The sequence below is a fragment of the Tinamus guttatus genome, unplaced genomic scaffold (genome assembly GCF_059628265.1).
Source record: "Tinamus guttatus ecotype Peru unplaced genomic scaffold, ASM5962826v1 Tinamus_guttatus_pri_ptg000060l, whole genome shotgun sequence".
NCBI lineage: Eukaryota > Metazoa > Chordata > Aves > Tinamiformes > Tinamidae > Tinamus > Tinamus guttatus.
Window position 1 is genome coordinate 10,691,240 of NW_028288594.1, and position 14,908 is coordinate 10,706,147.

The 14,908-nt window shown below is 44.7% G+C and overlaps 1 protein-coding gene across 5 annotated transcripts in view; it reads left to right on the top strand.

Annotated features, from left to right (window-relative positions):
• Positions 1–14,908, top strand: part of KALRN (kalirin RhoGEF kinase) — a 467,999-nt gene that overhangs the window by 441,518 nt on the left and 11,573 nt on the right. For 3 of the 5 annotated variants that reach the window (XM_088519564.1, XM_088519563.1, XM_088519565.1), the window contains 2 exons: positions 576–814; positions 1,641–2,795. In XM_088519564.1, coding sequence (XP_088375690.1) covers positions 576–814; positions 1,641–1,892 — 491 coding nt within the window. In that variant the 3' untranslated portion in view covers positions 1,893–2,795. Of the gene's footprint in view, positions 1–575; positions 815–1,640; positions 2,796–5,082; positions 5,207–6,523; positions 6,584–14,908 lie in introns of those variants that run through there. The other 2 variants (XM_088519566.1, XM_088519562.1) reach the window with 2 other exon arrangements.

A 14,908-nucleotide genomic window follows, 5' to 3' on the forward strand; every position in this document is an offset into this window, starting at 1 on the left:
ATTTCCAGCACTCTCCCTGAACCAAGGTAGTCAACATGGGAAGTACATAGAGAGCCAAGTTCTGATACATCATGTTTGGAAAGAATTTGCTAGTTTTGCTGTCTTGGAAATACACAAATGAGATTTATGGGTGATTTAATCTGTGATTTCTGATGGTTGCCAAATTAACTGTAAATGAGGTGTAACACCTCTAGTCAGGCTTTCATTTATTTTTATTACAAGATGACTTTTACAATGCTCCATTTGTGCAGCTCCAAAGAACGTGAATGCAGTTATGTATGTTATAAATGCCAAAAACGTTATCCCCCTGTGCTGATTGGAGAGGCTGTGTGTGCAGCAGCATGGATTGGAGAGGTTATGTGTGCAGCTGCTTCGTGCGCAGTACAACGTAACGTGCCTGTGTCCCGTCTCGGTGTGAACCCCGAGAACACAGCTGTGTGTGTCCAGAGGTGGCACCTGGTGCTTCCTGCTTGTCTGACAGCCGAAGTGTCCATTCTGGTGGGACAGACCTGGCGCTCTGCGTCCCTGTGTGGTGCCATCAGGAGCACGTAGCTAATTCCCTCCCTCTCTTGCAGCGCTGCAGTCTCCCATCGAATACCAACGCAAGGAGAGCAGCTCTGCAGTCCTGAGGCCGCAGGCCGGCAGGGTCCCTCAGCCCAACAGCAGACCCTATTCTTCTGTTCCAGTAGGGTCTGAGAAGTCTTTGAAGGCTGCAAGCCGTAACACATCTCTCCCACCCCTGAAGATATCTACCTCCAACGGCAGCACAGGGTATGAACACGCGCAGCCCGGAGACAAGTACGAGCAGAGCAAGGTACTGGACTTACCCCATGAGGAGTTGTCTCATAGCCCATTTGATAGGTGATCAGTGATGTTAGTTTTAATTGCCAGCTAACCAGCTCAGAGTACTATGATTTGAAATCAAATGGTATCCTGAAAGGCTCTGGCCTCCTGGCAGACAGTATGTCCTCAGGGAAACCAGAGCCTCGCATTGGAGTGTCCACTGCTACTGTGTCTGCAGGGGTGCTGTGTCTGCAGGCCTTAAAAATACGAAGATCTTCAGCAGAAGATAGGAGCCAGCCCCACTGTTAGAGTTACCTATGGCTGGACAGAGCCACCATTTGCAGTATTGGCACCAATAATATTCTGGTTTCTCCAGTATCCCTTAATCATGCAATTCTGAAGATGTCTCCTGCTGGTTTAGAGGTGCCTAGACCTTCTCATGTTTCACATCTGAGAGGGTGCCGGTGGTAGGTTATATTTTGGCTGCATGTGCAGTCTAGCAGACATGATTCCTGTAGCCCAGCCTAGAGCCAGGAGCTGTCAGTGGCATTTGGATTCTACTGCTGGCTGCAGCTGACCAAAGTATGACCTGTATTGTGTCATGAAATGCGTGAGTATTAATTCACCTTCTAGAGTAATCTTTCATAGGTTTTCCCCACCATTTGGCTTGGTACAGATAGTTATTTGGTGCACATAAAGCATTTTTAGGACACTATTGCTATTGAAACAAGTTTTCATATGAACTAAAATTAGTGTTCATAGTGAAATTAAGCTGGAGATGGAAAGTCACGAATGCTGCTTGAAAAGGTAGGCTCCTCAACTCCACCTGCTCACCACGTTTCTGTTCGTTTTTGCAGCCTGATTTGGGAGGGTGCAACGGGACCTCTTCCATGGTGGTGATTAAAGATTACTATGCACTGAAGGAGGATGAGATCTGTGTGAATCAAGGCGAGGTGGTGCAGATCCTGGCCATCAACCAGCAGAACATGTTCTTGGTGTACCAGCCTGCGAGCGACCACTCTCCGGCTGCGGAAGGCTGGATCCCTGGCAGCATCTTGGCTCCCCTCACTAAATCCACTGCAGATAGTAGCGACGGAAGCATCAAGTAAGTGCCATGTTGGCTTCCCTGGGAGCACTATGTGGATTTTCTGAGGAAAAGAAATAATAAACAAACCCAAATGGTAGGGAAATCCTGCTGATTTTTTTATCTACAGCGCCATTGGAACAAACGGAGCGATCAGTCGGCAGCATCGGGCAGCCATGTTGGATAGCTCGGGTTTGGGTTATTTTCCTTTTGTGGGGTTTTGTTTATACTTTGGAAAGAAATAAAACCATAGAGAGTTAAAGGCATGCTTTACCTTACACCAATTTACACCAACATGGACCTGCTTGGACTGGACTTATATTTATGTTGTATTAAGTTACTAATCTATATATTGGTTATAACAACAACATCTAGAAAAAAAAAACAGGCCTGTGTTGGACTGAGGTTCACTTCTCAAGGAGTAGAGAATTTGTTGTCTGTGGCAATTTCCTTGTACAGCTTGTATCTTTTTTTTTAATTTTGTTTCATTTGTTTTTTTTCTGTTTTCAGTAACTTTTGTAAAATATTTTTTTTTGTTTGCAAGACCCCCATCCAAGTACATTCCTGTATAAAGTATTTTGCACTATTTAAAAAAAAGGAAAGGAAACAAACTCATATTGACGAAGTCAGGTTGTGCAATATAATGGATAGTCGCAATGTTCATCATTGTACCTGTAATGTAACTAATTTTAAATGTACTATTTTAAATATGTAAAATAAATTTTCACCATGAGCATGTTTTAATGAGGTAAAAGAACTAGTTTGATCCTTTTATTTCTTTTCTTTTTTTTTGTTTATAACATTTTGTTGCTTATTTAACAAATGTGTGGATATATATTTTTCTTTTCTGATTTTTAGAAATTTGTCAGGTTGAAATGACTAATGCGAGAAAGTGTTTTTGGTATTAAATACAGAAGGTACAACCCTCTTTTTAGAAATATCTGTTGATTTCTTTTGATATCTAAAATGACTAGGAGGCAGTAATGCATGATGTTTGCTACAAATTAAGTTATCGTACATGAGTGCACTGAAGTATAGATTTGAAAATGAAGAAATGTTACAGATTCACTAAAAATAACAACTTGATCTCCGATGAAGTTGCAGTTATGAAAAACGATGACTTTACTTATCAGTCAGAAATCTGGTCAATACTCCTATGAATTCCATACTAGACCAAAGGAATTGTTTAGCATTCCTTGGAAACATGCCACAGCTATTCCCATGTTCCTTCCCAGCCTTCACATGGAAACGTGTGTCTACATTCCCAGTAAAGACTGGTTTCTGCAATGCAGGCTTAGGGACCGTGGCCAGGAAGGCACACCGGAATCAGGGACACACACATTGCCCTTCTCTTCCTTCTTCTTCAGCGAAGAGACTTAATTCATGTCTTCAGACTAGAGCAGCTAAAGCCAACCCAGAAACCAATGAGATGCTTGAAGGGGCTCTCTAATCTTGGGTCCTACGAGTTAAAACTGCCTTGGTGCAGGTGTTATCTTTAGCCCTGTCTAGTCTGCCAGATGAGGTTGACTTCTTAGTGCAAGTAATGAAAGCGTTTCTTCTGTTGACAAGTACGGTGCACAAAACATGTGGTCAGTCCAGTAGCTTTGGCACCATGTTACTGATGGAAGGTCAGAGTCCAGGGGAGTCCCTCAGCCACATCCTTGACTCTTACCATAGCTGAAAAGGAAATTTAATAGTTCTGAAGTGCTGCATAACTTTCCCTGCTCTGCATATCTCATGTGGGCCTTCTGCAGAAATGACCACATACCACAAGAGACCTTCTGACCTGCTGAGACATGCAGGACGTTCTGGTGCTCCTTTAGCCTGAACGTGACTGCTCGTGGCCAGCTGTCCCCAGCACCACTGGAGCAACCTTGTCCGTGTTGCTCCAGTGCAGACGAAACACTGGTGGCAAGAACACTTGGCATAAGCCAGTTTAATGTGTGTCAGTGTGGCCAGCTGCTGGGAGGCTATTAATTTTTTTTTTTTAACTTGACCAGTTCTACAGTCCCAATCAGGTACAGAAGTATAAAAAATAAAATGCTTAGGAATGGGATGCAGGGATCATGGGGAAACGTTGGCTGTGTGAGGCATCCTTTGAGTCCTAGCGTGCTAACATACTGCGTTTTATTGGCATCACAGGTTATCCTTGGATTACATGCAACTTGCTTTGTAAAATGTATCAAGGTACTGTAGACATGACATGTGCCAAACATTGGGCTTAAAACATGCAAATCAAATTTGCATGACTTAAAGGTGGGCAGATGCTTTGAACCTGGATCCCAGCTCATCACACTGCTGTTTTGAGAGCTTTCTGCTTAGACAACATACCCCTTCCCACTCCCTCAACCTACCCACTTTTTAAACAAAATGGAATCAGTATTGAAAACTGTTTTCTTTTTTCCTAAATTTTTATGTCTGCTTTGAGATGCAATTTCTGTTTTCAACACAGCTTTTCTCTTACAAAGGGTGACCTGGTCTTTTTTTTTTTCCAAGGGTAAGGTTATAGGAGCAGTAATGAAGAGTGAAAAATGTGCTGAAAACCGTATCTGCTGTGATGCTATTCAAAAAAACATGGACTGAATTAACCAGATTGGCAAAAAAAAATCATTCTGCTAATGGGAAATTCTTGATCTCCAGAGGCACAGCAGACCTTGCTGTTCTAGGAAATTACTTATCTCTTGGAAAGTTAATGATATAGTCCCTATTTTTGAATTTTTTGTATTCTGAGCAACGTGTAGAGAGCAACACCTTGAATTTCTTTAATCTTTTTATTTGCTCTGCTGCATACTCCATTAAGACTTTTCTCATTTACTTACATTTGTTTCACTGCTTTTAATCAACAAGTCTGAGAATTGAATTGACCTTTTTAGCCAAAATATATATATATATATATATATATGTTTGTGGCAAATGCAAGATAAAGGCCCTGAGGCCGAATGACCAAGTTCTAGTTGCCTGCTTCCATCATGGGAACTTTTCCTGTTCCATGCATTAAAATGGCAAGTGTGGCACAACATCTGCTTGGTAGAACCGTTTGGTTTGATTCTTTTTAATTTGACTGTCGTTGCTCAAACGGAGACAGTCTTGTTGCTGGTGGCTTTCACCTCCTAGGGTATTGCAGTAATCGCAAATGTGGATGCTGGTTCCCCTTTCCAAATCCTTCCTTCCTACTATGATCTGCCATTTGATTGCTGCGTTTTTTGGTACAACAGGAAGTCATGTTCATGGCATACCCTGCGCATGAGAAAGCGGGCGGAAAAGGAGAGCAGTGGCAAAAATGAAGCCAATGGGCCACGTAAATCCAAGGATATTCTGGGGAACAAAGTCTCTGTTAAAGTGAGTAAGGCCATCTGAAAGCTGTGTGCTGCTCTCCTGCTTCCCATCCTGTTCACCCCCTAGAGCATCCTCTCCCAAGAGAGGGAGGGGGCAGCAGTTTTGCTTTTGTTTTTTTGGTTTTTTTTTCCACTTCAGTTATCTTTTTTTTTTTTTTTTTGTAGTATCCATTTTAGCAGGATTTTTGCATGCAAGATAAAATGCAGTCTTTGTTTTTCGTTTTCTTTTTCCTGGCATCCCACATGCAAGTAAGTAATCCTCCTTAAAAATCCGTATATAAGGTTAAATATTCTTAAAATTTGGAAGACCATGTTCTACTGACCTCTGACCTAGCTCGCTCTGTAGCTCCATCAGAGCAGCTGCAGTGGTGAGAAAGCCACGGGCTGGCACGATGGCCCCGTTGAAGCTGATGAGTTGTCTTCGGGCCAGTATTTCACCCACGTTTTAAGGTAACGGTTTCCTAGACCTGTGGCGCTTGGGGAAATGGTCTCCATGACCTTTTCCTTTCCATATTACCAAATAGGGAAGAGATCCTGACTAGGTCTTGCCAGGAGAGGGTTTTGTGTGTGTGTGTGTGTATGTGTGTGTGTCTGTCTCTCTCTCTCTGCGATTTCCCAGTATGGAAAAGGTTGAGAGCTGTGGGGTTAAGATCCATCTCCTGCTTTGGGTGCCTGACTACTATTCTGCAGTGCAGAGGAACCGTCCCTATACCCCGACGGTGAGGCCTGCTCAGCACTAATCTGGGGCAATCCCTCACACCAGAGGCAAGCAAACACTTGTGATTTTGACACAACCAAAGCCCAGCCCTGATTGAGGAAGGCACTTGAGCATGTACTCTGGACCCACCCCTCTCCTGGAAAGCCCGTGATTAAGCGTGTCCCTCTGCGGAGGCTTTCCACCTTACAAGCCTAGTGCAATGGAGATGGCATGTGCGAAGGGAGGAGCCCTGCCACTGCAGCCTGGATGCACCTTGCACCCACTTCACAGGCACCCTGCACCTCTGCAGTCAAATCGGTGAAGTGCTGGGCCCGAAGGAAGCCGTTACTCCAGCATGGTGGTCACAATTCTTCCTTCTCTTGCTCCCTTTGCTGTTTTTACTGCCTGAATAGCTTGCAGAGTCACTGCTTCTTGGTTAAAGCATGCCTTTGCCACCGCTTCTCTTGTTTTGCTGTTGGATTGGTTTCTGTTTGTTTTTAAGAATGTTTTCTGTAGTGTTACCTATCTCCATGCTGCTCACACTCCTGTGCTGCTCTGTGCTGCCTAACCAATCTCTCCTCTAATCTCGTGTTCTCTTTCTTCCTCCTCATGCTGCCAAACAAGGAGACAAACAGCTCAGAGGAATCAGAGTGTGATGACCTTGACCCCAATACTAGCATGGAGGTAGAGACAATATCTTTGTGATTACTTTTTTGCAGAGAATATGTATCCACTTTGAAATGGATTTGCTAAGAGGGGAGCTGGTGGGTCTGTTTTGCAGATGGACGTACATGTCAATTTAGTGTAATTCACACAAAGTGCCAGCTCTGCTTTTGCCAAACAGTGATTTGAAGTTCAGGCTATCTTTGTGATATGAGCAGTGAAGGTAGTTGGAAAACAAATTATTGCTGAGCTGGAAGCTTAATTGGCCACTCTGAATCAATTCTAGATGGGAGCTCAGTCAGTGGAATGATCGCGCATACCTGTCAAGTGCCAATAAATGCAGCAGCCCTCTCTACCGAAAACACCCACCATCCTGGCAATACATGAGCTGCTAGTCAGTCCTGTGTTATAAATCACTGCAGTAAATGTTGTTGCACCACAGATCATGTTTTAGTTATCTAGGAAGTGAGAAAAGAGAAAGCTACTTTTTTCTCTTAACAGTTGGTGTCTCTTAAATTGTGGAAATTACACTTATGTAAAGGTACTGAAATAAAATGGTAAACCTGCTTGCATTAAGGTATGCTTATCATATGCAGAGCTAATGCAGGTAAGTGCAGGTAAGTGGACCCAACACGTTACACTGCTGTTTTCCAGAATGACCCACTGACTAGTGGAATGACCAAGACATCCCTGGTCAGGAGACTCAGAACAGAGCAGAATCACTGGTAGAGTTCAAGACCTGGCTTTCCTCTGTTAATATCTTGTAGAACTCACCAATCTGTGTAGAGTGACCATAGCAAACATCTGTATGTATTGTACCAAGGCTGAAAGAGCTTCCTATTGGAACAAGCAAGGGGAAAGGTTCAGAGCAACTTAAGAAATTTTGCAAAGGTTGTAGGGCAATTTGTTGGAGAATAGGGGAAACTGTACATTAGAAAATCTCCAGGGTGCTCTTAGCCCGCTTTACTCTAAAGGTCCCACAAACGAAAGCTGCTCTTCCTCCTGGAGAAAGAGAAAGGAAGAGCCAAAGGAAAAAATATTGAGATACAGTGCTACAAGGATATCTGCCACCTCAACTCTTAACCTGAAGGCTCCCTTGTGTCCCAGGTGTACAGGCATAAGCGCATGTTTACAAAAGGGATGTGTGACCCAACTGACATCCAGAGTGCTTATGGCAAAGCTGCATTATTATCAATGCTGTGTTGGCATTTTCCAAGAGCATATTGCCTATCTTAGGTAACAGTACATGTATTTGCCACAAGGCAGTGTTCAGTTATTGCAAAACTTGAGATCTTTGGAAATCGACTTGTAGAATAAGAGATGACTGAGATGTACATGTACAGAGTGTACAGAGTGGATGAAAATCGAAATTCTTTTTTCAGTGGTTTTCTGTTATTTTGACAGTAGATTTTGCTCCACAGAAGAAAAAACTCAGATCTCTTAAAAATCGTTAGCGAAAGGTATCCAAGTGAGCTCTGGTATACTCAACATAGTTAGAGGCTTTGGAGTTTTTGCTGTTGTTGTTTTTACTGTAGTATTGATAGGAGTCTCCTGCTCTTGCCTTGCCTTGTGAAGTGCAGGAGATAAGATCTCTTCTATTTAAAGCAGAAGACGGTTGCTTAGCTTTTGTATGAGTATGCTGAAATACTTGCCTGATGTGTGACCTTCTTTCTACTCAGAAATCTGATTCTTTACCTTTAAGATCACTTAGTAGATTGAAAGTCCTGCTGTCCTGGAGTTTGCAGAAGCCACAATATTCTTTAATAGCTTGTAAAGATCAAGTCGGCTTCTTAACAGAAATTCTTTGTGCTGGGCTAGTCTTTAAAATGGCATAAGAGAAGAAGTAAGGATGTAGTTTTTAGTGTGATTTGGCCAATATAAGGTCTCACTGCCCTACAAGGTGCAGGATAGGTCTCTCTTATGCTGGTGTTGCTTCATCTGGAGCTTGGAGTGAGTCTGATCAGTTCAGTGATCTGGCCAAGAGCTGCTAGAGGGGAAGGATTGCAGATACCCATGATAAAAAAAAAAACAATAAAACTGAACAAAAACAATCCTGAAGGAGCAGAGCAGAGCTGGGGCAGTCTGCTAAAATGCTCGTGAGAGAAGTAGTCCTGGAAGCTTCCATATGGAAGTCCAGTCTGTGGTTTCCTCTCCTGGAAGCCACAGTTGTTCCCCCTTTTCCTTTATGATGAATGTTTTCATTCTTGTTATCAGGCATTCCTGAGTTATGAAAATGAACTTAAGGCCCCAGAAGCTAAAGTCTTTTCTCTTTGAAACAGAAGCAAGGTAAGCTTCTTGCACTACCAAAGTCAGGGTCAGGGATTCTTCAGAACAAGAGATCCATGGAAGAAGTTATGCAGTGGTAGTGGCAGAATATCAGAAAGTTGGAGTCCAGATCCGTAATCAGTTTTAGCTGAGGTGGCTGCTGTTCCTCAGCAGCACAGACCTCAGTGTGGGTTGCAAACCCCCTTTGGAAGCACTGTGAATTAACTGTGTAGCTGCTGGGTTATCAACTCTCACACCTGCCTCAGCTCGTGACTGATTTATAGGCTCATGGGAGTGCTCATGGGAGAGCTGCCTCCTGTCCCAGCCACCAGTACCTATCGCTGCATGAGGCCCTCCATGTGTCATTTAGGAGTCGTCTGTAGCAATTGTTACAGTCTTGGGCAACGTTGCTTCTCTTAGAGAAGCTGTGTCATCATGGTGACCATGAGTGTCACCCATAACATGTTGACATCCCGCTGGCTCCCGTCACGCTGTGAATGTGCACGCAGTGCTGCAAGAACAAAAGCAGCCTCTGAATGCAAAGCAACCGTATTAGATATTTGGAAATGTTGGTGCCTTTTATCCCCAGCCTATTCCCGGCCCAAGAAGTTGATGAGATGGCCATAATACCCATGGGGTCCCTTGACTGTTGTGGTTTCCAGTTCTAGCTTTGCTTGCTGTTTATAAAATATCAAATATCTGTACAGTAGAATTCAGATTATTGAAGCACTTTGGCTTTGTTTTGTTTCAGGGGAGATTATAGAGAGGAAGAAAGAAATGTGAAGAACATACATAGTGACAGCAGTTAGCTGAAATTCTGAGCGACACTCCTGAACAGTTAAAATGTCATTAGACATTTATTTTGCCTGTACATGGACATGCTGGCCCCGAAGCCTGAAGAACTTTCTGTTTGTTTTAACTTTGCTGGCAGACCTTTGAATAGAAATTGTGTTTTTTGATGACTTTTTTTTTCTCTCTTTGTATAACAATATACAATGAGAGGGGATAAAGACTGAAGTGAAATATGTGTTCTTTTTTTCCCCTATTTTTCTGCTTTGTGCTGTTGTTTCAGGAAGAAAAGGCGCAAACTCACCTGTTGGGCACGTGAGGTGTAGGAGCAGGTATTTAGGGAGCAGGTGTAGCCACGTGAGGCATGGAGTAACCTGTATTTATGGAGACGGGAGACTCCCTTTCCACATGTCTGTAGCTAATTGCACAGGGACAGGCAGGCTCTGCTCCTGAGAAGAAGGTGGGTTCCCTTCTGAATCAGTGGCCATCACCCACACCCAAGTTGTGGGTCCAGGATAATGACACAACTAATTGTCTTAGAATTGGGGGTGTCGTAATGCCACAAGGGTTTGGTGTCACTGAAGGGGTCATAAGTCAACTGTGAAATCCCACTGGGCTACCTCTCTTGCCTAAATTAATACCCTTGCAACAGCCCGAAGACCTGATTGACCTAACGCGGAGTGTCTAACATCTGTTCATGTTTCTTAGCTGCATAAAGGAGAGATGTAATCCAGGCCCACCCTGACTCAGTGGAAGTGCCATCATTAGATTAGTGAGCTGGGGTATTGCCAAGGTACACAGGTTGGACTTCATCATCTTTTTTTTTTTGCAGTTATGACAGTAGAGCATGTTAATAACTTTCTTTAAGACACTCAGGGCAAGATAAGCACTAGGAAATACACTCTAAGGAAGAATATTGTGCTATCAACCTCCCAGTCCAAGTGGTTGAGTAAGTAATGGCTTGGTGGATCCAGCACTGGCTCCAAATCAACATTCAGCTCAGGCCAAGAATTCCCGAGGACTTTAAGCGAATGCCTTTACTTCTCCGTCTTGACTTTTCCATCTCCAAAACCGATCTAACACACTGTCTGTGCTCTTGTACGCTATTGATAAGACAACCCTTTAACATACAGTGTTATTTTTAACATGGCATGGTTGTGCGTGTGTTTAGCACGAAAGAACCGCACTCTTGGTGGAGGCCCTTTACCACAGCTCTAGTATCAATAAGGTGCTGATAGCCTCAAGCATTTCCCTGTGGCAGGGGCCACGTGCAGAGCTGTTTTCCCTGCGTGGACAACGGTTCCTGACGCAGAGGTGACCGACCCGACACTCAGCTGCCCAAGCCGGCCGCACAGGCACTTTGGTTTGACAGCAGGAAGGACGGACCTGCTCGCTAGGGAGGGGATAGAGCACTACGGCTTGTTTGCTCGAGTGTGTGGTAGCCTTCAAAGCCAGGAACAAACCCAGCTGCTATAACCATGCAAATGCAGCAGCTGCTGGAGCACGAGGGCCTGGCAAGGGGAAGCACATAGCGGAACCGTCTGCTTTGCACGCCTGCACACAGAGCAGCAAACATCTCCTCCTGACTTCGCTGTCTGCCCCATCCGTGCTGAGAGGCACCCCCACATCCTCACTAAAAGGCTGATGCCATGGGACGTTTCTTTGGATAACCATTCTCATATTTTAAATTATATCCTCCCTCTGGCAGCACCTCTCCATCTGTAGCTGGATTCACCTCAGGGGATTTCTCACATTGTTTGTTGCAGGGGGTTGTTTGGAGGGGGAGAACATGGTGAATTTTGACCCCCAAAATTTTCAAACTTAAAGTTGCCCTAGTCAGGAAGGGATTAATTTCTCTAGCAGTTGGTTTAATTATTTTGTAACCCATTTGGGGTGTTTTTGTTTATTTTTTGTGAGAGTCATAACTATTTTCTTTCAGTGAAGGAGCAAGGAGCATGCTGCTGTCTGCTACCAGCATGTACAAATGCATCAGTATTTTATTTTAAGCATGTGAACAAGAGACACCACAGAGTGTTTACAGAACGCTGAGCTGCTCGTCTTGGAGTAAGCATGCCCTCTGGTGTTTAGATAAAGCACGGTCCTAGGACAGGGGAGTTGCCTTCTAGCTTTGTGCTTGATATGGGAAGAGTAAGGAAAAATATTCCTTTTCCTGTCTTGACGCAGTCGCTTAATATGGGACTGAAACATGGGACAGGAAAAGCCTGGACGCCTGATGGGCAGTTCTGTCCATCGCGTGGGTCTGTGCTGCCGTGGAGCCTGCGACCCTCTTCCAGGGAGGGTGCCCTGAGGACATGGTGCCGGTGGTGGAGAATCGAATCCCCCATGAAAAGGAGGAGCCCCTCTCGGGCACCCAAGCTTGCAGCTGCAAAAGGAGCATTTCAACGCCAGGAGATCGCCTTGGTAGCACGAGCTTAGTTACACTCTTCATCTGAAGATGTGCTACTCATTTAACAAGAACTGGAACCGTGCAGGCAAGAGAAGGAGGAATTGGGGTCTATTTCTGGCTTTTTTATTTGCTGCCTAACCAGCACATACCCTTTTGTTTCCTTTTTTTTTTGTCTCAGCTCTAGCCCCCCATCACGAGAGCAGAGACCGCTCGTTTCATGGTCTGCCTTTGTCATTTTGGGTGGCATTTCCATTTTTAGCTCTTATTGTATTAGAAGCAGAAGCTCTTCAGGCTGTAGAGGAAGCAGCAGCGTTTTCCACCCGCTCAGGACTTGGCTGTGGATATTTCAGCCAACAAACAAGAAAACAAATGCAGCTCCCTCCCAGCTGCTCACCTGGGATGCCAAACACGTTGTCCAACACGTTTTAGCCCCGCAGCTTCATGTTTGCCTGGTGTTGAGGGAGCCTGAGAGAGTCGTGCCAAGCTCTTGCATCAGGTAACTCCTTCCTTGCCGGTGTTTCGCTCCCAAGCCCGGCCGGGCCGCGCAGAGGCCGCGGTTGCTGGGGGTTGATCCTGAGGCCCTCAATTGTCTCCCATCGCGTCACTGCCGTGGCCAGGAATGTTTGGTGAAGCCGATTGCAGGGCTGAGCTCATGGTACGGCTTCAGGAGAAGAAAAGAGAAAAACGCCACAAAAGCCACATCCCCGCAGGGCTGGGCTGGTTGTTTGGCCGGGGATCGCCCTGCTCCCCGGCACCGCTTCTCTCCACCTGGTGCCTCTTTGTGCATCAGGCCCTCCCGGCACTGCGGTTCCTACCAGCTCGCTGAATCTTGTTTCCTACTTCCTTATGGGACAACCGGAGGGTTGGCGGCACCAGGATCCGGAGGGCTCTGGTGCAGGAGCCCCAGGAACAGGCTGGCCTTTGCACTTCTGTCTGCAAAGGGGCTCTGCAGGCGCAGCAGAGCGCCGAGTCCAGAAGCCTTTCATTTGCCCACACAGCTTCCAAGCCGAAGGATCTGCCCAAGCCATACAAAGCTGTGGCCCTGGTGAGTCTAAAACCAGAGACTTGTCCAGTAAATGAAGAAGTCGTCTCCAAAGGTCTCCCACTTGGCCCGAAGGGCTCAGAAGAGTCTGTTGGCTCCTGCTGACTACCCAAACCTGCAAACCTGGGCAGTTTGCAGTGGCAGACGGCCTGGCAGTGATTTGACCTGCCCCTGTAGTTTCAAAATATGAAAAAATAAGACTTTTTTTCTTATTTAGGTGATGCATTAAATCATTTTGAAAAAAATCCCATGAAAAGACTTACGCTTGGCTAAACTTACATCAGGCAAAAGCTGAGCCATGAGTGCACAGGTTTTGGGTAACATTTTATTAATTTACACCAAGTTTTATCAAAGGAAATGTAGTTTTTACTGACAGACTCTTCCAATATTATCTAGTGGCAATAATTTTCCTTTTGAAATCCAATAAACTCTTTGGTAAGGCAGTTATTACAGATGATCGTGCCTTAGAAATCTTTAACAGTGTAGCATTATTTATTTATAGATACATCTATTACATTTATCATTGTAGCTGTCTGTTTTAATGGAGCCTTTAGAATTATAAAGTAAATATAGAGTGTTAGGCACATTTCCTTCTCCTGATCTCTCATCCTGGGAGGACAGAGATCAGTGACTAATAAGGGAGTTCAGCGTGTGCTGCAGGGAAGAGCCACAAGCAGTTAAACCCAGAACAGCCAAAATGAAGATGTAGGTGCAAATGAGCTAATGCCTTGGGTTAGTAATCTGATAAATAGATGGTCTCAGTGAGTGAAAAGTGTCAAGTGATGGTTATCTAGATTGAAATCTTTCTCCCTGGAGGAACTTTTACTTCCTTTTCCATTTCATGTGAATGACATAACTTCATCAAATTGGTTCGTCCCTTTTTCCATGCACAGAGAGGGGAGAGAAAGTGCTTTCCTCCATCTAGTGTCATCTTATCCCCTTATTTTTCTTTTGTGCAGATCTTCCTGCCCCATGAGAACTGGGGGGCTCTTGTTTTGGTCATCACCCCTGCATCACCCCTGCATCTCACACCCCTCTGCCCCCTTTTAGCCACCATCAAATGCAACCAGAGAAGAAAGCCCCAGCCTGCTGAGGGGTCCCCCAGTTTTTCAGCCTGCTTTGCTCTTAATTGCATGAAGATAAAGCACTCGGACTCGGTTGGTAGTCTCAGCTCTCAGAGCCCAAATAGTAACACTTTTCCCTCCAGGTATGGACCTGAAGGACTCACTGGCCCCACTGTGAGGGACTGTAACCAGGTTTTGCCCACGCGTAGCAGCCCCTACCCATTTCTGGAGCACGGAGGGTAAAGCATTTGCACTGACGGCTTGTTTTGGCCGGTGTGATGAATTGTATGTTCTCCATAGAACATCCTTTTTTTGAGTGGTGGTTCCACATTGTGCCTGGTTCATTCAGACTTTCAGGTGGTGACTGGGGAAAAAAGCTGGGAAGGTGGTGCTGGTACCAGGTTTGCCTGAGGCTATCAGTGAGGGTTATGAACATGGCCAGACAGAAGCTAAATGTACTTCAGTCCTCTTCTTCCTGAGTGGCACCATGAATCATGGAGAACATTACTAAGAAATCCAAAAAATTAAGAGGAATCTTGAAGATTATCTTGCTTCTGCTTCATGGTCTAGTTTCTGCAAGAACTCACATGTGCTTTAGCAGACTGTGGATTAGGTCACTGCTTCCTTGACACCTTCCAAATGGCTCTGAAATCGATAGTAACAAAGTTGTATTTGCCATGCAATAAACTACTCTGGTGTTTATGGTGCTTGACATCAATTTATTAGTTTGAAATTTACATGATAAAGCTTTATTAGTTTATTAAAACAGTCAATGAGCC